This window comes from Meleagris gallopavo, chromosome 2, assembly GCF_905368555.1.
Source record: "Meleagris gallopavo chromosome 2, MGAL_WU_HG_1.1, whole genome shotgun sequence".
Lineage (NCBI taxonomy): Eukaryota > Metazoa > Chordata > Aves > Galliformes > Phasianidae > Meleagris > Meleagris gallopavo.
Window position 1 is genome coordinate 68,051,757 of NC_139405.1, and position 24,718 is coordinate 68,076,474.

The window sequence follows — 24,718 nt, forward strand, 5'->3', positions numbered from 1 at the left end:
TACTGGGCTTCACAAAGTATATGTTACTGATACTTCAGAACACTTTTCAGCATTGCAGTGCGACTAGCTTTAAGTCCCCATTTATATAATCCTACTGTTCCACTCGGTGAAAAAATTTCCTTTGAAGAATGGTCACCAAGAAACCTGAAACATGAACTCCTCTCTACATTACAAAGAAATACTCTATCACTGATGCATAGAATAAAGTAGAGGATAGGAATATAATTTCTGCTACAGTGTGTGAATTTATTTTTAATCAGCTCTATCCTATTTAAGACTGGTTACCATTTTAATACACCGAAGCCTGAAACCATACCACACTTAAACTATTAGCATTGATGTGAAATACCAGAACACTACAACTGGAAACTATTTTTAATATGCATCTCCTATTGTTTTCACATCATTCACAGCACTTCAAATTAATGCAACAGAGGCAGAAAAAAAAATAAACAGATTGCTTAGAGGAAGCTGGTAGGGAAGGAAGAGCTGTGGTAACATAATACACTGGCTCAGATTTTGCAAGTTTTGAGGAGCAACTGCTAAAGGAAGGAAGGGAGCTGAGAAATAACCATCACACATGCATTGCTTGTTCATACGCAGCCTCCAAACTAGAAGTTAGCAATGAATTAAACCTGGTCACTGCAGTACTGAAAGGCACTCCTCTAGGCAGATGGGATGTCTGAAGCATTCTTGGCCAGGTGCAAACTTCCCAATCAAACTTAAATAAACAGTGTGCTTAGAAGAGCCTCACTTCTCCTAAGCTCCCCAACTCACACTACAGTTTAATGGATGATTTAACGGTGAGGTGGCATCAAAGCATCTAAAATAGGTAGGATTTGTGTTTCCCACTCTGTTTTCTTTCTCTGATCAGAAAAAACAAAAGGTGCAACTCTTCTAACAACACAGCACATTGTTCCTGCAGGGAATTAATGTGCAATGGGATCTTACATATACTTTTTGCTGGTGGTCATATATGGATAGCTTGAATAGCACAAGCCTTGTCTAGAACAGCCCCCAGTGCCTGTTAGCACCTCCAGCATTTTTGCTGGGCCAAACTTATCTCTCTTTGGGGTTTTGTGCTCCCAATGCAATCCATCACCAGGATACCTGAGCACGGCCACTTCTGTGCTGCAAAGACTTCAAGCAGGGAGTACAACATGTTTCACGCTGAGCTGTTCACAGGCCTGCAGACAGATGAACCAGGTGCTGAGCTGCTATCGCAAGGTATCATCTCTTCTCTACTTCCCTGTGATTTGGGAGACCAATGGTTCTCCAGCATATGCTGCACAGTGGGGACAAGTAAGTAGCAACAACTGAAGAGTTTTGGGGAAATCACTGGAGATAGCTTTGGCAAGCCTGGGTTCAACTTTATTTTAAATAAACTTTGTGTTCCCAGAGGATCTAAGCATGTGAAGAGGAAGAATTCCAAGACACCGCTGTGTAGTAATTGACATAGGCATGATATACAGAACCGGCTGCTGCAGTGGTTATAATTTTGATAATTAAGCATAAATGATTTACAAGCACACACAAAGAAAAAAGTAATCTTAGGATGCTCAATGATTTCATTGACAATAATCTAAATGTACACTTTTAATGCACACTTAAGAGCTCCATCATCTATGAAGTTACCGACACAAGAAACTTCAAGTTAGTGTCCAATTCTGAAGAAATGTGTCTGACTCACCCCTAAGAATGGGCATGGCCTGAGGTCAAGACCAGGGCTACCTCCGCAGCTTGCCTGTCTGCTGAGGGGCACGCAGCCATCTAGCTGCAGGGGAATGTCAGCCTGGCCAGGCTGCAGGCCTGCAGCTCTTCCACAGAGGCTTCCACCGCAGACAGAGCCTGCAGCACAGGCAAAATTAAATTACTGGCAGACTCTGCCAACAGGTCTCCAGGGCTGTATATATTACAGCATCCTCAGGAGAGTCCTCCCAGCCATACTGCTGGGCTATGCCAGCAGACTCAGCCCTCATGTGTATTTGGCAGCAGCACCAGAGCAACCTGTCTGGAAGGCCATGAAGGGAAAGTCATAGAGCTATCCTTGGAGACACCCACATCCCACACAGCAGCAGCACACACACCATGCAGCCTCTGTCTTCCAACATTCCATACCATGCAGCCTCTGTCTTCCAACATTCCATACACATCCAGGAGAACCAGCCCCTTGCTCCCTGCATGCCAGCCTTGCCTCCACTCCCTGCCACGAAGAGGGGAGCACTGCTCACCCCTATTCTTCAATCCCATCAGCCCCACCCCACAAATGTCTTATCCAATGACCTCATTTACCTCATTTCCAGTTCTTAATACCATCACTTCCATCCTGATTCTGCTCCTCAACACCACATTTAGTTTTCACATTACTAATGTGCATGACCCGCTGCGCAGGTCACAGCTAGATTCTTCAAGGAAACAAGTATTTGTAAACAAATTTGAACTATCCTTTAGTAAAACAATGTTGTGGGTTTTTGGTTTTTTTTTTTTTTTTTTGAAGGAGATTTAAGTCTTTATACATAAACCAGTCCTTGTGGAATCTTTTTTAACTGAGAATCTGTTTTAAAAACGAAAAAAAAAACAATTCCAAGTTAATTGAAAATGGATTTATATGCCACAAACTGCAGTCCTCTACAGTGTAACAAAATATGCAAGCTTAAGCAAATTTACCACCTGCTACCACTGAAAGGAAACATGGCAGTATCCCCTTCCCAACACAGCATCTCATTATAGCAGATGGATGTTTCCACTACAGTGATTACTGTGTATACAGCATCATGAGTAATTCCCAGACTAATAGCACTTTGTATTTTATAGACTTTTTCACATACAGTATAAACCATAATCTGTAGTTCACAAAATGTTTGCAGGTTTGTGAAAACTCTCAACTGACCTGACACGGGCAAGATGCAATGTCATTACATTGCTGCTTTTGCTGTTGTCTGGTCTAAGAGAGTAAGGTAAAACCTTACTGTGCTGGTACTGCTGCATTCTGCCTAACACCATATCCTGCAGTACACAAATTATGTACAATCAAGCACTCTGAGATGCACCAACAGAGAGAATTGGGAGAACAGAGCACAGTGTGACACAGATTAAGGACTGCTGGCTGGTTAGAACATGTCCTACTAATGCAACACACACAGCACCTTTTGCAGCCAGTCATGCACGATCCTAGCTACCAATGACTGCAGTAAAGTAGCCAGGTTACAAAGCTGGAATTCGCCATGAATTCCACAGAATCACTTTATTACACAACTACCTGGTTCACTTGGTGAAAGTTTGGAGTAGAAAGGGAATATGACTGCCAGCATAAAAAAAAGCATTGATCTGTTTGTGTCAGCTTTACCTTGCAACTATAAAAACTACTTTTTTGAACTGATGAGGTCATCAATGTGTATATCTTATTCTGAATTGATCTGATTAAGTCATCTTTCAGCGTGAGCAACCTTTTATAAATCTAATATGTGCACGTACAATAACAAGAGTATGCAATACACATATACAATATAAATGTACAAAATCTTTTTAAATTTTTTTCATAAACCGTAAGTCAACCTTCTATAAAATGCATCTACACCTTACACCAACGGCTATTATTATTCTGACAAATTCAAAAGCTTTCAAACTTGATTAATTCATATTCATTCATATTTTACACAAGAATTAAGCAAGAAATGGGGGTCACTAAGTAAAAAAGATGTAACAGGTTGTATATACTAAGATGTACTTGTGAAGATTTTATGGATAGCCATCACCATACTGAAGTATCTCGGACATTCAAGTTCACCTGGCAGTTGGAGGACAATTGCAACTACCTCTTACAAAGAAAAGCAACGTGATTCTTTGTTGGCTTTTCATTCAAATTAGCAGCTACCAAGAGAGGAGAAACAAAAAACACAGAAACCAACAGCCACTTCAACTAAGAAGACCACCAATAATTCAGATTTCTAAAACCCTCTGAACTTGAATGCATTATTACAAAAGGTATTTTCTGATCAGTTCTTATTTTGAAAAGAGTGGGGGCAGTGCAGGCTAAACCCTAGAAAGCAAAGCAGAAGAAATTGTCTCTTCATGGCAGTTCGTGGCAAGGAAATGACTCAGCTGAGGCAAATTAGAGTCCATTTGGAGATGCTGATTCCAAGAGCACAGTGAGTCTGCAGGCAGAAATCTATCAGAGCAGCTGCACTGGCAGAAATTTCAACCCTCACAAACACATAAGCCTCAAAATGCTATCTGCAGCAATTCTGTCGAGTTTTCTCTAGCTAAGCAGCAAATTTTTGTTGTGAAGGGAACGTGCAAGGAAACTGAGAAATACTGTCTACCTATTTTTCACAAAAGCAAAAATGAAGCAGGGTTTCATCATAAAAAGTCAAATATAGTTTCTGAGTCATGCAAAAATTGTTTTGAATTCCCCTTCCCTCTAACTCAGCAAACTATCTATGCTGTCCTGCAAACTACTGCCTACCAAACTTGGAGGCAGCTCTTGGTACTCTAAGGTAGAAATTAAGGGATGCAAAACCTCCTGCACCCCACTCTCCATTTACAGGAATCTCAGTCATCTATAAATTATTTCTTAAGGTTGTCCAAAAGAAAACTAAGAAAAGCAGGCTTATAGCCAGGATGTTCGAATTGCTACTAGGGGATACACGCTTCCAACAAAAATCCTGAAAAGTGAGTCTTCCCGATTAAAAAAAAAAAACATATTTCACTGCACTTATTACAGCTTCTGTAAGTGAGTAACCGAAGCCATTCTCTATAACAGCATTAGTTCAGCACCTGCCCACCCTGCCTACTTATTTAACCACAGAGAGGGCTGGCAAGCGTCACAAAATGGCTGATAAGAAGCAACCTCATTTTACCCTTAGAATTCAACAGGGAGCAGACTCTGAGATTAAGCAGCCCTTAGGATTGCTCCTGCCATGCCAAACACTCCCTGTTTCCCCACGCCTGCAGCTCTCCCAGGGCTGTGGGGCACAGCGGCTGTGGTAGCCTTTGCATCTGGTGCAGCTTCTCCAGCAGCCCAGTGAGATGGCGGGAAGGAAGCCAAAGGGTACTGCATCTGTGAGGATGGTCTGAGGCCTGCTGCAGCCCATTACAGTTCCTCTTGCTTTCCCTTCATTTTCCTCCGTGAAAGACAGAAAAAATTATGGTGACCATTTTTTCTCCATTTCCCTCAAGTGCAAGTCAGAGCTAAAAAATGCAAAAGGACAGTTTCAGCCTTCACATGAACTGTTTGGAAAGTTATAAGCTTGAGAAGGTGCTTAAATCTCACGTATGCCCTCTTATTTACTATTAAAAGGACAATGATAATATGTGAAGATTAAAGTCTGAGTTGCAGACTGCGGCTATCTCCTTAGTTTAGTTGTATTTTATAGTGCTTTAATTTAATAAGCAGATGTAGCTATAGGGCTAGAATGAATCCACAAAGAATCTATCAGTCAGAACATGAGCTCTGAGATCCGTAACTTTTTTCTCTGTTAGGTGGGACTGCAGAACAAAACACGTAGTCCTTCTATGCATGTGACACTGAAACCCCTTTTATATGCACTTCGAACAAGCAAGAGAAAAATATGATTGTGTGTGTGTATATATATACATATATATATGCCTAAACTCACCTAATTTTTAGACATGGAAAGTTGTCTTTCTCTAGATAGTATCATCTTTGAAACTGATTGTACAAATGAAAGATTAAGACCTCATTCTTTTAAAACAAACTAATGAATTTTGAACTACGACAGGCAAGAACAAACAGACCATTTTCTTTAAATCCATTTATAATCTATGAAAGAACATTCCTTGGTGACAAGTTTGCATTGGAAAGGAATTCACATTTGAAAAGCTAGAACAAAAAGAGAATATAGCAAATGTTTTTAAGCACCAGAGTCATAACTTTTTCTCATGTACAGACAGCACCTGTATTCTGCAATAGCCATGAAGGGCCTTCAACAGATCATAAATAAGATTCAGATTTCCAACACTTACTACTGCAGCTTGTAAGAAATACAGCTAATTAAGTACAAGGACTGTAGGATCAGATCTTGAATTATTAAACCAAAAAATGTTAGTAAAGGCATTTACTATACAAAATACTTAGCACATTTATACTGAGCAGACGTTACATTTCTCCAATAAAAAAATTCTTCAGTTAATCTCCTCAAATAATATAAATTGCTTGCATCAACAAACATAGTACAATTAGCTTGTTACCCTTAAACTGAGTTTAAAATAAGCAAATTGTTTGATGACTTTGATGTTTTCCACCCAAAATGTGCTGGCTAATTTTTCCATTCCAGTTCCCATTCCAATCTTTTAACTGCCTTAATCTCCTGCCCTCAGATGTTGACCTTGTAAGAACAGAGGTCATAGGTTAGCACAGACAGACCTCAAAAGATCTGGACTATCAATTCATGCCTGAAAGATTTCTTTTCCACAAAAGAACCACTAAAAAAGCAAATTCCAAAATCCAGCTCCACAAACCATATAAAAATAAACTTGTTGATATGTTACATTCACAACTATTCCTAAAAAAGAATAAAAAAAAAATAAATAAAAGACTAGATACTCTATAAATTCATTTCTGTAGGATACTAAAATAAAAACAATGGCACCAACACAGGATAACGACCAAACTTCAAAGATAAAAATGAAAAGCTCTAGACAGGAGAGAATTGAGAGCCTGCATCTTTAACCCATGGAAATGTACAAGGTATGTTTTAAATATCCATAGTATTTATATTCTAAAGTAATATTTTTCTAAACAGGCATTTTTAAACATGATTTGTTTTCTTTTAGGAATGAAGATAAAGCATAACTAACTGAGAAAATTAAACAGCACCACTTCATACAAATTTACTGATTATCGGTGAGACTGCTCCCTCATTTTCTTGCTGTGATCAGCTATACAGCAGATTCCTTGCTGCTTGTTTGGACAATGGGAATACAGCTCTCATTAAAAAAACAAAAAACACCCAAAGAAACAAACATGCAAGACATTTCTTTTTTAAGTATAAATGAAATGCAGAGATGGTAAGGGAAAACAATAACTTTGTGAGGCTCCAGTGAGTTAGAAATATGAAAGCATAAACAGTTCATTTCTGAGCTCAAAGTAAAATCTGTAGCTTATACAATACACATGACAAAAATTCTAGAACTGAAATGATTAATGATCTCATATTTAATAAAATTCCACAGCTCTGTTCAACTAAATTTTGTGGATTCCTCCTTTACTTACTAAAATTCAAGTGCTTAGCACATTTTAAGTAATTATTAAGAGAAGAGGCAGGCACATATTGCCAGTAGCAATTATGTGAGCTGATAACCATGATTCCCCCAACATATATCAAAGTCCAAAACTTGGAAAGATTAACCCAATCAGTAAGAAATCAAAGATTTTTGAAATACTCATTAGAAAGAAGTTTTTTTGCTATGAATAACTCAGGGAAAGATAATGTGAATAAACCTTTCAAAGGGTAAATAAATAAGACTTTTCTTTGTATATGAGAGTCACAATTTCTAATCCTATTGCCAACTACTGATGATTGCCTTCTATTAACAGAAGAAACAAAACTGCCTGATTTTATGGAACAACTAATCTCACTGCACAGACACACTGACACACACACTATTCTCTTTGTTTTGTATTATTAGTTTAGCACAACAAAAAGGTAGAGGCATCAATTTTCAACACTAGCAAATCTGAAGCTGAATTTGAACCGTTCAGCTATTTCAATTTTCTATATTGGTCAGAAGATATCCATTTATCATTGAGAAATCAAAGCGTTCTGGTTAAACTTTGATGCAAAGGCTGTTGCAACATTAATTGCAGACAAAGAAATAAGAGCAGTCTGTGGTTTGCTATTGTTTTCAGAGCCGTCTGAAGTAAATTAAATGCCTAGCATTTAAGCTGTCCGATGGCTAGAAGAGTAAAACTCCAAGAAACTTCTCGGCTAAGAAAGCCATTCAGCACAACACTGCTGCAATTTATATGATTTTTATTTTACTTTCAACTATTCATTGTAAAAGATATAGTGCCAGGAGACTCAATACCTTTAAGATTATAAATGAACGGAGATCAAAGACAAGAAATTGTTTAGCTCACTCCCATATTTCACAGTGACCCTTCACAACTCCTTCCTCCTTAACCATTCCCCTGCTCTGTTACTGAGCAAACCCAGCTCCATCTACTTCATCAATACTGCCAGCCTTGGCTTGCTATTTCTCCAGCTCTGCTATAGCCACCTTTGTTCTTATACGCATGTGAAATCAGTCCTTTCGCCCGTTTCCTACAGTGTTTCAGTATACTATCAAACAAAAGCAAGCAGCAACCAAGCAGATAGTCAAGCTAATTTCTACTCTTTACCTACAAATTCAGCATTTGAAGAGCAAGAAATAATTTATACTGCATTAACTGGCTGAACTATAGGATAGCATGCTAGGTGTCCTGCATGGTCTTTTCTCACTTACTGCTTGGAAGCAAACACAATAGTTTAATACTACTTCTTCAGTCTATTAGTTTATTCAGTGCCTAGACTCACATGAAAATTCACCTAAATCTTGAACACAATACAGCAGCATTGATATTTTTTTTCAGTCTAAACACATGACATTCAACAACACTGAGTGCCAGGTCCTGAATTTGGGTCATAACATCCTGATTCAGCAACACAAGCTCAGGGAAGAGTGAAAAGTCTGCTGGAAAGCTGCTCAGCAGAAAAGGATCTGGGGGTGCCAACAGTGGGCTGAACGCAAGCCAGCAGTGTGCCCAGATGGCCAAGAAGGCCAACAGCATGCTGAAATCACATCGTCAGCAGGACTAGCGATTGCCCCTTGAAAGCATATACTGCGCCTCAAATGCATGCTACAGTTTCAGGTCCTCCACTATGAGAAGGATATTGAGTTGCTCAAGCACATGCAGAGAATAGCAACAAGGCCAGTGAAGGGACTAGAAAACAAAAGTTATTAACAGCAATGGAAGAAATTTCCTTCAGGGGTCTGTCTTGGAACCGGTGCTCTGTATCGTCTATAACAGCCTAAGCAGTGGGAGTGCACTTTTAGCAAGTCTGCAGATGACATCAAGCTGAGTGATGCAGATGATACTACAGAAGGAAGGGACACCATCCAGAAGGACCTGAGGAAGCTTGAAAAGTGGACCCATGTGACCCTAATGAGGTTTAACAAGGCCAGGTACAAGGTGTTGCACCTTGGTCACAGTTCTGATTTGAATTCAGACTGGGAGAACTCACTGAAAGCATCTCTGTGGAGAAGGACATGGGGTTTTTGGTGGATGAAAAGTTGATACAAGTCAACAGCGGCACTTGCAGCTCCGAAGGCAAACTATATCCAGGGTTGCATCAAAAGAAGGCTGGCCAGTTTCATTTCAGATCAGCAAGAAGAGATATGCTGGAATCACCTGAGTCTCCACAGGACTGTAAAACAGGTGCTTCGTTCCCACCTCAGCTTCAGCTCCTTACACATTAGCTGTTGACTTGGTTTGGCAGTCTTTCAAAAGGGAGGAAACCAATTCAGTTTTGATCTCTTTGCACTCCCTGAAGATCTCCCTATCAACTTTTTGGATGACAATTTGGAGGCTGGGAAAATCTATGTTTCTCATATGACACAGTCTTCAGTGGTATGCCTCCCTCAGCCAAGAGTCCGAGTTAGTTTTCTCCTCTTCAAACTCTTCCCTCTCATCCCTGATCTACCTCAAGTCCATCTTTGTTTGCATGTCCCTATTCTTTTCTAATCTCTTCCCTATTCATTGACCTTGCAGTATCATCTTGTCCAAGTCAGCCAGCTTGAAGGACCCTTCTGAGCTCCACTGTTTCTTCTTTGACCAGCTTCATCTAATCAGAAGAAGCAACTGCAAATTCCCATTCTGTTCTGCTGCTTCTGGATGTAGGACCTCATTCTTTTTGCCTAAATAAAACTACCTTTCCTCTTGTAAACATGCCCTTAAAACCATGTGTTTTTTTCAGGACATAACATATGTCTTATTGCCTGTTTGAGAAGAACTCCAGCACATTGTAGGCACACTCACAGAGGTGAGGGACTCACAGAGCAATAACTGCAATGTGACTGCACCACTACAGAGATGACTACCTCTGTGACACATTCCTCTTACATAATGAACTGCTGAGCTTCTTGACAAAATAAGATATTGAAGTAAATGCACATTTATAAATGATTCATATTTAAGCAGGTTTGATCTTTAAGTGTCAGGGACAGAAACATGAAGCTGCAGCTAATAAAAGAAACAGCTGCTGCAATTTGGAATTATATTACTGTATTACCGTATTAAAGGGCTCCAGAACTTTTATTTCTTTAGAAGAGCTTCAGATTTGCCAAAAGAAGTAAATCAAAGGCAATGTTTTGGGAATACCTCACTTAGCAGCTAGGCTATACTTAGGTCTGTCCAGCTTTCAATTCCCTGGCAGTTTACTTAAGATGGCACTTCTTTCTCCATCATCTGAAATCACTATTATAACCTTTCTTTTGGTTTATATATTGATTACGTGCCTTCAGTACATTTCCTACATGATGCTGGAGTCCAACACACCAAAAAAAGCAAGGACATGCAACTTTTCCTGAAATAAAAATGGATTTGGGGCTTCATTTTACCAATGCAATACAGCATCTTTTTTGAAGGACTGTTTGCCCTGCTGCAAGCAGTTCTGTTCTCAGTTGGCTGATAGTTATATAGAGCAACACATGAGAAAAAAAAGCAGCACAATCTGTAGGTCAGGTCAACATCAAATTGGAAAGAAATTTCTACAGTCAGGGAAATCTTTTAAAATACTGTCCTTTTCCCTATTCCTTTCAAAGGACAGGTTGAAGAATTTACTGAATTGGTCCCTGAAAATGCATACACATTTTTTATTATTTCTTTTCTACTTGAAAGGAGTACATTAATTTAGTAGTAAGGAAATAAACAGTAAGAAATTTGAATTAATGAAGAAAACACCAGTTATATTAGCAAGATTTTTAGAAATTGAAATGATGCTTTGTATTTCCTGAAGCTAACATCTATTCCATATCATAATCTCTCAAGTTATGCAAAATTCCCAAGTGTGCAACTCTTCAATTCTTTCTTGCTTCCAAATTCCTTGAGTGAATCATTACTACAGGACTAGAAAAGCAGTTGGTATGTTTTGTGAAGTTTTCATTTCTTTTCTTCTGAATTAACAATATTATGCATTTGTGCAAAATGAGCTCTCATGAGATGATCATAAGAAGTGTTTTCCAATAGAGAGATCCTGTCTTATTGAAAGAAACAGTACTATTTTAAGTTATTGAAAGTTTTGAAGTTGTTCAAAATATACACAAAATGTAAAACAAAAACATTTGTTTCTGCCATTAGTTATATAAATTAACTTATCCTGTCTCAAAATCTCCTCAAAAGTAAAGCACATGCCTGTCCAACTAGCATAAAAAGAAGCAAGTGCTACGGGAAGAATTAAGCTCCTCAAAGGTGAACAGGCTATGGAATATCATCATAAGCTCCTCCAACTGCAACACGATCTCAGCAGCTGATTGTAACAGCAGCAAATTAAATGGGGCAGCTGAAAAGGTTACTCCCTTTCTTCTATAGGTTGAACTCCAGAGCTTCATTCTCTAAGCAGCTTTTTGCAGCATGGCATATTGAAAAAGTTTAGATGTCCATGATACTCTGTAGCAATTTGCTCCTCCAGGCCCAAAGGAAGATTCCAGTTTTATCATCAGATGTAAGAGAACACCATAGCACAGGCTTAAATATATGTTGGTGTTTTACTGTAAATGGGAGACAGCTCATCACTTGATGAAAGGTGGCAAGATACTCTGAAAACACAAGGCTCAAGAAGACATCCAATTAAAGAAAAATATTCTGCATTCTGAAAACAGCGTATATACTTAAGCAACCCATCTGCTGTGCAGGGATAGTTTTACTCTACATGAGGCTGTATAAAATTGACACCAGCCTACTCACTTCATCTGTTCCTTGTACTTCCTCAGAATTTTATCTACTTACTTTAACAACAAATTTGTATTTATTACAAACATTATAGAAAATTTGAGGCCTATTTCAACTGCGAACTCATACAAGCAGATACCACAGACAATTTTATTCAGTCTCTACTCTGTTCATACAGCAAGCTCCTAGTGAAGAAAATCAGCCTTAGACACCACTTGGTGAAAATCAGTCAAACCTGCCACCAGGTTTCCAGCTCTTCCCTCAGCACAGAAATCTGCATTCACTTGAAACACACGAGTAGCCCTACCAGAAGGTACGTATGATTGAAAGGAAGTATGTATTTTACTGTGTTTTGTTGATTCCTGTGCCTAACTGCAAAGCCCAATTCCTGCCTTCACCTGAGCAATTAGGCTGAAGCACAGCATGGCCATGGGAGTTTACGAGTAGCACGGGATCTAAAAAACACAGCCCTTACTTTCAAGCTGCCTTCTGGTGAATTTGATAGTTAAAAACATGTGAAACAAAAAGCAGCCTTTTCAATGAATGAGGAAATGCCTGCATTGCCACGCAGCATACTACAGCACTATGCCTGGGTACCCCAAAATAACTGATCTTCGTCTAGAGGCACTGCAGCTTGTTAGGGACCAAATCAAGCTTTGTAGCCTGTGTCTAGTGGGCACTTGGCTTTATAAATTAAATAATGTTCTCTAAAACGAAATTTGGAATGTGATTTCCTAAGAGTCTTCTGAAAAATAGAAACGTTTATTCTAATAACGCACATATTATTCTGCACAACTGTAACATTCCTCTGCCTAGCCCAACACTTCAATAATTGATCTTTCGGCTCCGCATCCTGGCCTGCAACTGCTTGAGAAACGGAAGTAGGCAGGAAGAGAAAGCCATCATCTTTTGAGGAAGCAACTCCCACTGTTGCATGCTAGACCTAGGGGTAGAAGCTAGGCGAGCCAAAGCTTGTTTTCTTCTGAAAGGTAAGGGTTCCCAGCTTGTGCTCTCACTCTGAGTTCTTGCTCTTCCATAGCTCCTACAGCTGGCACTTCCAGAAGACTGAAGTTCATGTGTAACACCTCAGTCTTATCTTATCAGAAGATAAAATCATGCCAAACAACGTCCTGTCCACAGATGCTGGTTGCTATACACTCTGGTTAGTGGCAGTTGTTTTGTATTCATGATCTTAAGCCACCTTCCTTTCATCTTTTGCTGAAGATATATCCACTTTTGGATATATGATTCCATTCTCATCACATTGGACATGCTGAGTCCTGGAAGCATGCCTGTGTATTTGGTATGCAGCCAGTCTGTGGCTGCTCAGCTCACTTAAACACAGATGGATGATTTAGAGATTTTAACAAGGGCTGTCTAATGAATATATGCAGTAACACTTCTCAGAGGCTTGTAACTTAGACTTGGATGGCTCTGCACAAAGACGAGGGAAGATTAACCCCCTGCCCTAGAGATCCATCTCCAAGCCAGCTTTCAAGCCTCCATTCCGAAACACCAAGTGACAGCTATTTTTAAGTTTCCTATTTTTAACTCTCTTAATTAAGCCCTCTGGTTTTACCCCACTCCTGCAAAAAAAAAAAAAAAAAAACCAAAAACGGGACTGTTGTTACACCTTCCAAAAAGTGGTTAGCCTACACACAGAAGAAAGTTCAGAATTCCCCAAGTATATACTTCCCTAGTGATTACAGTCCAGCAAAGATTTAAGTGTTTGAAAGTATGTGCAGTAGTGCGAAGTTCTCAGGTTTGGTTGTTTTTTTTTAAATGTTTTTTGTTTGTTTGATTTAAAGCAGCATTGTGCTGCTGAATTACTCCTGTAATTTGTATTATTTTGGTGGCTTATTATGGCATAGCTAGAAAGAATGAAAACAAGATCATTTAAAAAAGGATATCTGATTTGGTTTATCACCTATTATCTAAGGAAGTGTGAATTCTTAACCATATAAGTTTCTGTACAAATAATCTCAAATTTTGCTTAAGGAAATAAATTGTGTCCAGCTCTTCTCAGGCACCTGAAGCACCATCTATCCATCCTGTGCAGATTAGGTGTTGGCATTGAAGAGATGACTAAACCTCTAAATGCAAGAGATGGAAAGCAAAACCTTCTTGTTTCCTATAGCCTCTTCTTAGGTACTTGCTTCTGTTGGAAACTGTGTGCTAAGCCACAGGGACCTCATCTCGTGATAGTTTTTATGAAAAAGAACAAAAACCATGGTGATCCTCACAATCCCCACATGCAGTGTAATCCCTGGGATGCTCAGAAAAAGCAAACAGCGAACAAAATACACTACACTTGAAAAACAGCAAAAAGAAGAATGAAAACTGGAAAGAAACAAATTCTTACTATCTAAAACTAATTGAAGGACAGCCAGGGAAAAGGAGATATTCACATTCTAAACTGACATGCCATCCTCAGGTAACGTTCTTTTGCAAGGCTGCATTTTTAAGAAATGTGCAAAAAACTGCATGACTTCTTCTGCCAGTTTCCCCTTTAGAAAAGGGCAGAAGTATACACGCTGTCTACCTAGGAGAGGAGCAGTAAAGTTCAGCCCTTTGACAGTTAGATGCTGACACCATTTTGTGTCGAAGGGAAAAGCTCTGAGGTTTTCATCCATCCTCCGTGCAGCTGCTCTCTCACACTTCCTTTGCCCTAATGCCCTTTGATGTTATGGCAGGGCCTGAAGTGGGTCCCCAGGGAACAGCTGCATTCTGGGGCTGGCAGAGGGGTAAGACAAGCAGGAGTGGAAGTACCCCTTTCTGAAGGGCTCTCCCCAGCCACCCTGTCCCCACCATTTTGTAAGTATGGCTTTTATGGTCTTCTTCCATTTCCTACTAGGTCAATGTTCTCCTTCACAGCTTGTACCACCCAAATTATTCAATATCCATCGCAAGATCCAACTCAGCTTGAGCCATCAAAAGCTTTTCTAGAAGAATTAGACACTTGAGGATGATTTAGCCAGTGAAGATGGAACTTGATATAATCTGAAATGGCTGTATCTCATAACTTTTGTTTCCTACGTTAGCTCTCCTAGCTCTACTAACTTCAGCCCAGATGCTCTCAATAGTACACCACAGTGCCATCGCCTCTGAGAGTTGCTTGTGCAGAACATAAGCTCTTAAAGATGCAGTATGTGAAAAAGACAATATTCTTATTGTAAACCTAACTTTGGATCATCTGCAGAATGCCTTCAAGACTTCATTTTCTGACTCAGACACAAACTAATTTAAGTGACAGTTCATCAGGAAAGTATTTTATTATTTGATACAGCCCGGTGCCTCAAGTGGCTGTATTTCAGCTGGCAATTTAGAAATATTTGGAAATTATGCTTTCTGTCATATCTGAGAATTACTAAAAAATATCACTTAACATCTTAGCACAAAAAACACTTCTTTTTTAGTTGTCTCTCATTAGCAGTTGTCTACATTGGAAAAGGTTTTGGAAGTGTTACATCTGTGCTCCAGTGTTCCTTACAATTTAACCAACTGAGTTACAAATACAGGGCTATCTCACTAGCCACATGCCCAGAACAAAATTCAGCATGTACAGTCTTTTCAGTGGCAATATTTAATTTCTAGCAGACTTCAGCTTCCTTTTCATGCTCTACTTGCAGGTTTGTTCTGTAAAAGCAAGTTGGTGGAATATTTCACATCAAAATCAAAGTCTCAGAACACCCCATTTGCTACAGGTTTAAATCCAAACCACTTACTGATGCAGTTCATCTGGGCTAGAAGGATGCATCTCAGCTACAAGTGTTGTGTTAGTGGAGGACAGCGCAAGACACCAAACATGAGAAAAAAAAAAATTTGTCCCTCTCTTCACCCAAAATGTTCCACTTGAATTAAGTGCCAAATACAATCAGGTACACCTCAAACACTCTGCTGAAAAAGTATCAAACTTTGAGTTTGAATCAGAAATATTTATAGATACTGGATAATATTTTCAGATCTCAAAGATAGCCCTAGCCCTAGCTCTCAAGTCCTGAGAGCATCACTCATGTTTTCTGTTAATACTGTGGCAAAGACCTAGAGGTACCATTTATTTAAATATTTTCTATACTAAAAGAATATTTTTCCAGGTATGGATGTGGGAAGAAAAAAAAAAAAAAAAAAAGAGGAAAGAAAAATAAAATCTAGAGTGATAAAATGGTCCTTCACACAGTTTTGTTCTAGGTTAATTACAAACAATGAAGTGTTTTGGGGAAAAAGAAACAAAACAAAACATAATTCTTTTTCCCCTATTCCAAACCTTTTCTTAAGATGGCTGGTTAAGTTCTAATTTTATTTTTTCTGCTCTCAATCAAGATATCATGGACTTGTCTACAAGTTATGGAGCAGACGATTAAGACAAGAATTCAGAGTGATTTATCTTTTTCACGTCAGCTCCTGGTGGTCATTCTCAGAGAGCTGCACAAAGTACTTCTGAGTCAGATCACTACTAATCACAGAATCACAGAATTGTAGGGGTTAGAAGGGACCTCTAGAGATCATCGAGACCAACCCCCCTGCCAAAGCAGGTTCCCTACACCAGGTCACACAGGTAGGCGTCCAGGCGAGACTTGAACATCTCCAGAGAAGGAGACTCCACAACCTCCCTGGGCAGCCTGTTCCAGTGCTCCGTCACTCTCACTGTAAAGAAGTTCTTACACACATCCGTGCCAAGCAAAACATATCAGCAAATGATAAGGGCTCCTAGGAAAGGAATTGCATCCTGTTGTGCAGCCTGTTCAATCCCTGGATGTCTTAGGTAGTCAAATGCCAAGAGCTGCTCCTTCACATTTATGCATCTGTAAGACTTAAATCCCAGCAGAGCATCATTCAGATGCCTCCACTCTAGTCCAAATTATTCTTAATATTTTGAAAAAAAAAAACAAAACAACACATAAGACACATAGATATTACAAAAGCTTAAAGTAAGGTCTGGGAACCTAAAGCCTGCCAGCTGCCTATGGCCACAGTTTCATTTCATGCAGACCACAAGACTTTCTCTTCCCCATACTAGTACGCATTAGCATGCTGGCTGAGAAACATGCCAAAATGGCCTGTACAACTGTGAGCAATTACATACCTTTCCCTCACCTTGCTATAAACTTAACGTGGCCAACAGTAATGTTGAGGGGGAATTATTATCAAAGCAATGTCCCCACAGCAACAATATTCAGCAAATTACTGAGAGACCAAGTCTATTGGGGAAATACCACAAAATCTACAAACCAGCAACATCTGGTCACCTCAGCATCACGGCTTTTTTCACCTCTTCCTTCATGTTTTGCTTGCTCTTCCCTTTCTCTTTCCGTCTTTGATATCTGTAACCATTTCTGCCATTCTTTCCTTCTGCCCTGAATCCTGCTCCTATCACTAACAGCCATGGGATCGATTTAAACAGAAGTTTCAAAACCTGCAGTGAGGCTGCCCCCCATGCTGTTACACCAGTAGTATGGAAAAGAGACAAACACCAGAACATGGAATTAACTTTCATCAACATAGGCAGTTTTCACAGCAGAATGGAAATCTTAAAAGAAATCTTCCGCTATGCATATTGGAGATGCACTTTTCCATTGGCTGGCTGTTTAAACAATCATTTTTCTTCAAGAAAGACACTGTTCATCATCAAAAATAACATCAGCGCTACTTCAGGAAGTTCAAATTTCAGGCTTTTTTGGAGTCTTATTTGAAAGTAAGAATTTGAAGGTAGAGGTGGGCTTTTGCCTATGTTTCATAGGCACATTAACTTCTATTAACAAATTTCATGTTCAAATTAACCCAGTGTAAATCTGAATTTTTCCCTCTTTATAGTAAGGTGAACATCAACAATGTTTTCCAGGATATATCTGCCCAATTTTGACTATGCTTTAGATTTGAAAAAAATGTCACTGAAAGTAGGACTCATCTTACTTATCTTTAGAGACTTGCAAAGGAAATATCTACAGCATTGGAGCTAGGCTTGTTCTGAAGTCCATGACAACCACAAGGCATCCCATATATCTTAGATGCTTTCCTAGGATGAGTTACATTTTAAAAGTATCACTTCCTCTGCACTGACTACCCTGTGCACTACAGATATTTACGGTTGTTCAAATTCCTCTCTCCCTAAATATATATTAATTTTCCTGGTCTATTTATGACCTGTCAATTTAGACTTTAAGGTTTTTGAAGCAAGGATTGTCTTTCTTCATACATAGATATTCAATAAACAGAACAAAAGCATAATGACTGTAGCCTTTGTTTGCTGCGACATTACAATACATTAACAACAATAACAATGCTATGAATACTAGAAGCATACCTTAAAAAAAAAAAAAAAAGAAAAAAAAAGATTTGTCACAGCCACTGCATGCAACACAACATTGAGAGGTCAGATACAGTGACCAACCAAATAGGAAGCTTTGTCCTGCTTACAAAGTCTACCCTTGTTGTGGTTATGGACTCTGATCTGTTACAGCAGCAATAAATTTTGTTCATGGTCCTCGGATTTCACAAAGAAAGTGAAAGAGGGACAACTATCATATTGACTCCAATCCTTAATTAAAAAAAAAAAAAGTGAGAACAAGAGAAAATGAGAACAAAAAGAATGAGAAGAAAAAAAAAAAAAGAAAAAAGGAAAAGAAGAAGGAAGAGGAAGCCTTTTGAACAAGCAGAGTTCATCTGTATCCAGCAAATAGTTTCATCCCTATTTTCCAGAGGTTGGGCAATGCTTCCTTTCTAGGTGACCATATCTTTCACAAGGTATTCTTAGTTCCAGAATTTGTAACTGAAGAGAGCCATTTCTCCATCATGCTGCAGGGAAAACTTGGCTGTTGGGATGCTCTGAATGGGCTGTATATTCACAAGCTATGTTTTTCCCTTAATCTCAGTGATGACATATTGGGTTTGGCAATGTCATGAGGAAAAGGAGATTCAGGTAAAGGTGAGAGTCACGTAAAATACAAGTGCTTCTGGGAGGAAAGGCTGTCCTTAGGAAATAAAGTGCAGGTAGCCTCACAGTGAAGAGAATTACAGAACTTTGTCATGCTGTCATATGCAGAGAGTAAAGTAACAGAAGTCAGACTGCTGCACTTCCATAACTGCATCTCTGGATTAAACATAAACAGATTAAACATTAACCTGTACAATGTTATTACAATACTACTTCAGACACCAACCGTTATGACTTTCAGAAACTTCAGATACCCTTTTCACTGAGTAAAAATATAATTAACCAAGTAACACACACCTCACCAATATTACTTTCACCCCTTCTGTATAGAACTACTGATGCACAATTTAAAATGTCAGTGCACACAACAGTCTCTTTAGCATGCACAGTTCTCAACTAAACATGACATTACTTCACCTGTATTCAGATCGACCTGTCTTCACACTCCATCATCAGTATTTTCAAAACAGTATTACATTCCTTTGCAGACTTCCTCTAATTCAATAAAACCTTCTCAACAAAAACCAATCACGTGAGCGATTTATGTAGTTGTACAGGTACAGCTTAATAGCCTTAATCAAATTACTATGCTACATATAAAAGCACCTTTACACAGAAGGGTTTCCTTTCACAAATCAATAAACGCTGAAAACATAACTTCAAAAAAAGACTTTCAAATAAAGAGAAAAAAAGAAGGGTGAAATAACAAAGTAAGGTAATTACCTATCTCCCTTTGGTTTTCTTTTTTGTACTGTCTTCCCTTTGGGTCGTCGTTCACTTCCTAAACAGGGGCTCCCACCAGGGCCTGTTACCCGTATTGATTCAAGGCCTTTGGAAGATTTCTTATAAGTAAATTCCACTGGTTCTCCTTCTTTTAGGCTTCTAAATCCTTCCATGTAAAGCTTGCTCTGCAAATAGGAAAAACACTCTTGGTTACCACTGTCTTAAAAACAATATTTACATTCATAATCGACGGGACAAATTATTCTGTCTACTATTCTAGAATATATACAAGTTGAGTAACAGCTTCCTCTGCATGAGCTAGCAGACAATACTACAAATTCTAGTCCTGGATACACTGAAAACACTGTTCAACACTGAACAAGTAATGTGTTTTTCTTTTCAGCATGAACAAAATTGAAATATTTTCCTCATCTATGTTGAATACTATTGATCTAAGAAGGCAGGGAAGTGCTGCAACCTTAAAAATTCTAGGACAGCTGTAAGTGAAAAATCTTTTAAAATGAAATGGGAAGTACAGATCTGTATTTCCATTCACAGAAAAAGAAATTATTAATACAAGAACAAGTAAAATAAATACCAGTATGTTGTCTGATATTACATAGTAGCAACACGATCTTGGATCAACTGGAATCAACAGAAGCTCACCACTGATTTTAATGTAATGAAAATTTTAATATTGATTCCTATAAATTACATACAATAGTTAATTTGCAACCCAGGACCAAAGTGATGAATTTAACTCTTAAATAAAAACGACTGTCAAGTTAAGGTAGACAATTTATTTTTTGGGAAAAAAAAAATACAATAGACACTGCTTGTACTAGCCATTTATTTTAGAAGATATACATTAAATGAGTAAGATTGGAAAGATCACCTTGTCCAACTCATCTATCTACCACCAAAATTTACTGGCTGTACGATTGAGTCCAGAGAGTGGTGGTCAATGGCTCAGTGTATGTATGGAGACCAACAATAAATGGTGTCCCATGGGGGGTCAGTGCTGGGACCGATACTCCTTAGCATCTTCATCAGTGACATCAACAGACAGCAGACCAATATCTTCAGTGGATCTTGAGTAGACATCCAGAGGGAGAATCAGTTGTGCAAACACTGACATTTGAGCCAGCTTAGGTACTGTGGGATATTCCCCACAGACTTTTAACTGCTGTTTCATAAGACAATGGGTCACCTCTAATGGCTGTGCCACCACTGCCTGGCCCATGCAGCGACTGGAACACTCTTACATACAAAACAGCACGATACACTCCTGTTTTGGCATCTAAATCCTATGTCTGGCAGCAGCTTAGATGTTTTCCCCTGTAGGCTGACAATGTTATCTTCACAGACTTTTAACAGAGCACAAGAACAAAAGCTGACTGAGTCCATATAGAAAAGAAGAAAGAGGTGTTTCCCAAGGATAACTGAAGACAGGACAAGAAGCAACAGGCTTGAACTGGGTTAAGGGAAATTTAATTTGATGTAAGGACAAGTCACTCAGTACAAAAAGAATTAAACAGGGAAGCCTGACAAGTGGTCAAGTTCCCCTTGCTGGAAACAGCTAAGACTTGGCTTTACAGGGCACTGAATAACTTAACCTAAGGTCCTGCCTTCTACACAAAGTTGGACTAGACTACCTCAAGAGATCCCTTCCAACCACACTCTTTATGACTCAGATATGCTGGAGCTCACTCATACACAGTATAATGTAGAACAGCATTTCTGCAGCACTGCTAAGCTAAATTAAAAATTTAAAGAAATATTCCCAATTATTTTGTAACAAAACCATATCAAAGAACACACACATATTTGCTTGAAAGAGCTCAAGTACCTGACCAGCCAAGTTTACCCAGCAACAACCATTCATAATGCACCAAGAAATTTCTAACATTAGTCTGACAGACAGATTCAGTTACTTGTTTTTTTCCAGCAGTGAAAAGTAAGCACCAACACAATTCCACTGGTTAGAGAAAGGCTAACTTTTGGCTATTTTTGTTTATCCAGTTTCACAGCTCAAGCACATGTGGCTCTTCCAAAAAACGTTGTAAGCGTTGTTAAGCATTAAAACAAATACTTGACAGGGAAGACAGTAGTTCTATATATAAACCAATAAACCATCCAGCATTATTTCAGGCAAGCCCTCCATTCTGAAATGTCTGCAGAGCAGTAAAGGAATCTGACACAGTGAAGACACACCAAAATTGAAAACATGCCCAGAAGATGACACTATCACTTGAAACAACAGATTTTGCCTGTGCCATTAATCCATCTCTAGGCCCACCCATACCTCCTCAACAGCCATGAGAGAAATATTGGTAAATGGTAAGTATTTTGTCCCCAGATAACGCATATAATTAACTGTTTCAAAATCAGGCCATTATTACAAAACAGGCGTCTGCTTATCACAAAGGGAACCTCAAGCAGATAAACACAAGCCTCAATTTTTCTCTAATACAGAATATGGCACGGATGTTACTATCTTTTTGTTTAATTACAACTTAATGAACATACAGGTAAGTTCACAGCAAGACTTTTTCCTTTCCAAGTCTCAGTTTATAAAACAAACACCAAGAGGCTGATACCTGATATGCACGTAATGTTGTATCTTCTGCGTTACTTCAAAAGAAAAAAGTACTCACTTAAAGTACAACCTAAGACAGGACATTATGAGTAGCCTAAAATGCTTCCATTTTTTGTCTTTTCGCTTCTAACAACAGAATTTTCACTTCCAAATAAAGCATACTTTGAAGAGGTTTTCTTTAAAGTATCTTTACAAGCAGAAGTTATGGTACAATTATCATGCTTTCATAAATCATTAAGCATTTTTTGAATGCTTTTTTCCCCAAGCACTTCTTACAGCAGCAAAGGTTAAAAAAAAAACCAGTCTAAATGACTGGCACAGCACCCTCCTTTAATGCACCTTAACAGCTTATCAATGCTACAGATGGATTTGGTGTACTTTGACTTACTATGTGAATGTGTACAACACTGTCAGCCTGCTCATAGATTCTCTGTGGGTGCAGTAATGACTGAAAAAATTGGCATTTGGAAACCAGAAAAGAATAAAGAAATAAAAAATAAAAAGTTTAAAACCCTTAAGAGTCTTTCTCAACTCTGATGAAGAGCTGAACAAAAAATGTCTGTAAAGTTGATAATTTAACGTGAGGAGTCCTAACTCAGTATTTTCCTCACATTACTTAAACAAATAAAACTCCCACAATTAAAAGCAGCCAGAATTTCAAGTCAGTGAACCATTCCTAGAGCCCTGAATGGGGTGTATGGGCACACTGCCAATGAAGAAAGAAAACTTAAAAGCACCATGCTTTTACTCCTTTCTTTCTTTCAACTGTCACAGACTTCACTGTTATTTTTACCAGAAGTCAATACAGTGGCTTCAGACAGTTTGGTGGGTTTTTTTTTTGTCTTTTTTTTTTTTTTGACAGTGCCATTTAAGATTTTTTTTTTCTTAAAAAAAAAAAAAAAGACTTCCAATTATTTCTTGATATTCTAGCTCACAATGTAGCATCTTACACATCTCCTTACAAGCAGCAGCCCAAAAAGCTGTGAACTTTGTGACAGTAATAACTACAAAAAAAATAATTGGAGTGAAAAACCCATGATCACAAGTTCCTGAAAAGTATTGTTTAGTGTGAAACAAATCCCAAAATATAACAAATATAAATTGTATTAACAAGACTGTCCCAGAGAAAAATAGCATTTCTTTGACAGTGTCAGGGAGTGCTTGCAACACTCCCTCAGCTCTACAAAAGAGAGGAAGTTTGGAATTCAGGCTCGTTCCAGGGGTCTGATCTCTGATATTCAGTCTGCATTGCTTTTATTAATATGTCCAGGGAGTCAGGAGAACAGGTTCCCAGCATGTGCCTCCTCAGCACTTCTCTGCATTTCTAGCTGGGGCTGTAAACAACTGCTGGGGCAGGCATTAAATTCATGGGGGGAGGGAGTTATTTGGTGGCAATTCTGCTTAGATCATTTATTTTCTGTATCTCTCATTTCTGCCTCTTTTTATCTAGTGATTGATTGATTGCTCCGTACAATGACCAGATGCCACCAGTATGCTGAGTTTCACAAAGTAAGAAAATGGTTTTTCCTCTGAAATTACCTACAATTAAATCCAGATACGAGGGATGGAATCCTGAAGCCCAGCCAGGCTAAAGGACTGCTGCAAGTGTCCACTAAACTTCACTTTAGGATGTCTGTTAAAGATAATATTTTTTTGCAGACCAAATGCTAAAACAAACAAAAAAAATCCACTGTGTTAAACAATAGCCTCTCAAAGAGCAGCAAGTCGCTCTGCATTTACACTGAACCCAAGGGCCGTCCATCCATGCAACAATCTAACCTCTTGCCACTCTTCCCTCCCCGCTCCCTGCTCCTGCTGACCTTAAAGGTCTTTTCCTGCTCCTAGAGGCTTATCTTGCACCAAATCTGGCACTTCTCAGTCCTCCCCGTAAGCCAATTTAACCCACTAATCTGACAGGAAACAAACTCAGTTAAAAAAAAAAAAAGGAAAAAAAAGAAAAAGGTGAGGGGGAGGAGTGAGAGGAAGAGGAAATGGGGATAGATTTCTGTTTTTCCAGTGAGCTAAATCTGTTCACAGAATGGTTCAATGAGCTCCAGGGTGCACACAGTGGACACCGCAGCTACTGAAATTAGGATGTGCAACTTAGTATTTAATGTTAAAAGAAAACAAAAAACATAAAACAACTGAAAACCCAAAACCACCATCACACAAACAAACAAACAAACCAACCACATTACTAGCTACAGCACCTAATTTGCAGTTTGATTACAAAAAATATTTCTAACTTTACTTGAAAAATAAAGCTATTAAGATTTTCTGGCATTTCTCAGACTTGCACTTCAGGTGTCAGCCACCTATACAACACACAGACGACAGCTACTAGGCAGGGGAAGCAATTTCATGCAACTTTAAAATAGAGAAAGAACTGGTACCGAGGCAGGTACAGCAGTGCAGCTGGCACACCACAGTTTCACATCCTCATTTACTTGGAATTTGTTTCTGTCTTGCATTTCTTTCTTAGCTTCTCTGCTCTTCCTTCCTTTCACATTACCTT

At 38.8% G+C, this 24,718-nt stretch overlaps 1 protein-coding gene across 3 annotated transcripts in view; it reads right to left on the reverse strand.

The window, feature by feature from the left end:
• LIN28B (lin-28 RNA binding posttranscriptional regulator B) overlaps window positions 1–24,718 on the reverse strand; it is an 84,101-nt gene that overhangs the window by 21,192 nt on the left and 38,191 nt on the right. For all 3 annotated transcript variants that reach the window (XM_010707560.4, XM_010707559.4, XM_010707561.4), the window contains exon 3: window positions 19,605–19,789. In XM_010707560.4, coding sequence (XP_010705862.1) covers window positions 19,605–19,789 — 185 coding nt within the window. The remainder of the gene's footprint in view (window positions 1–19,604; window positions 19,790–24,718) is intronic.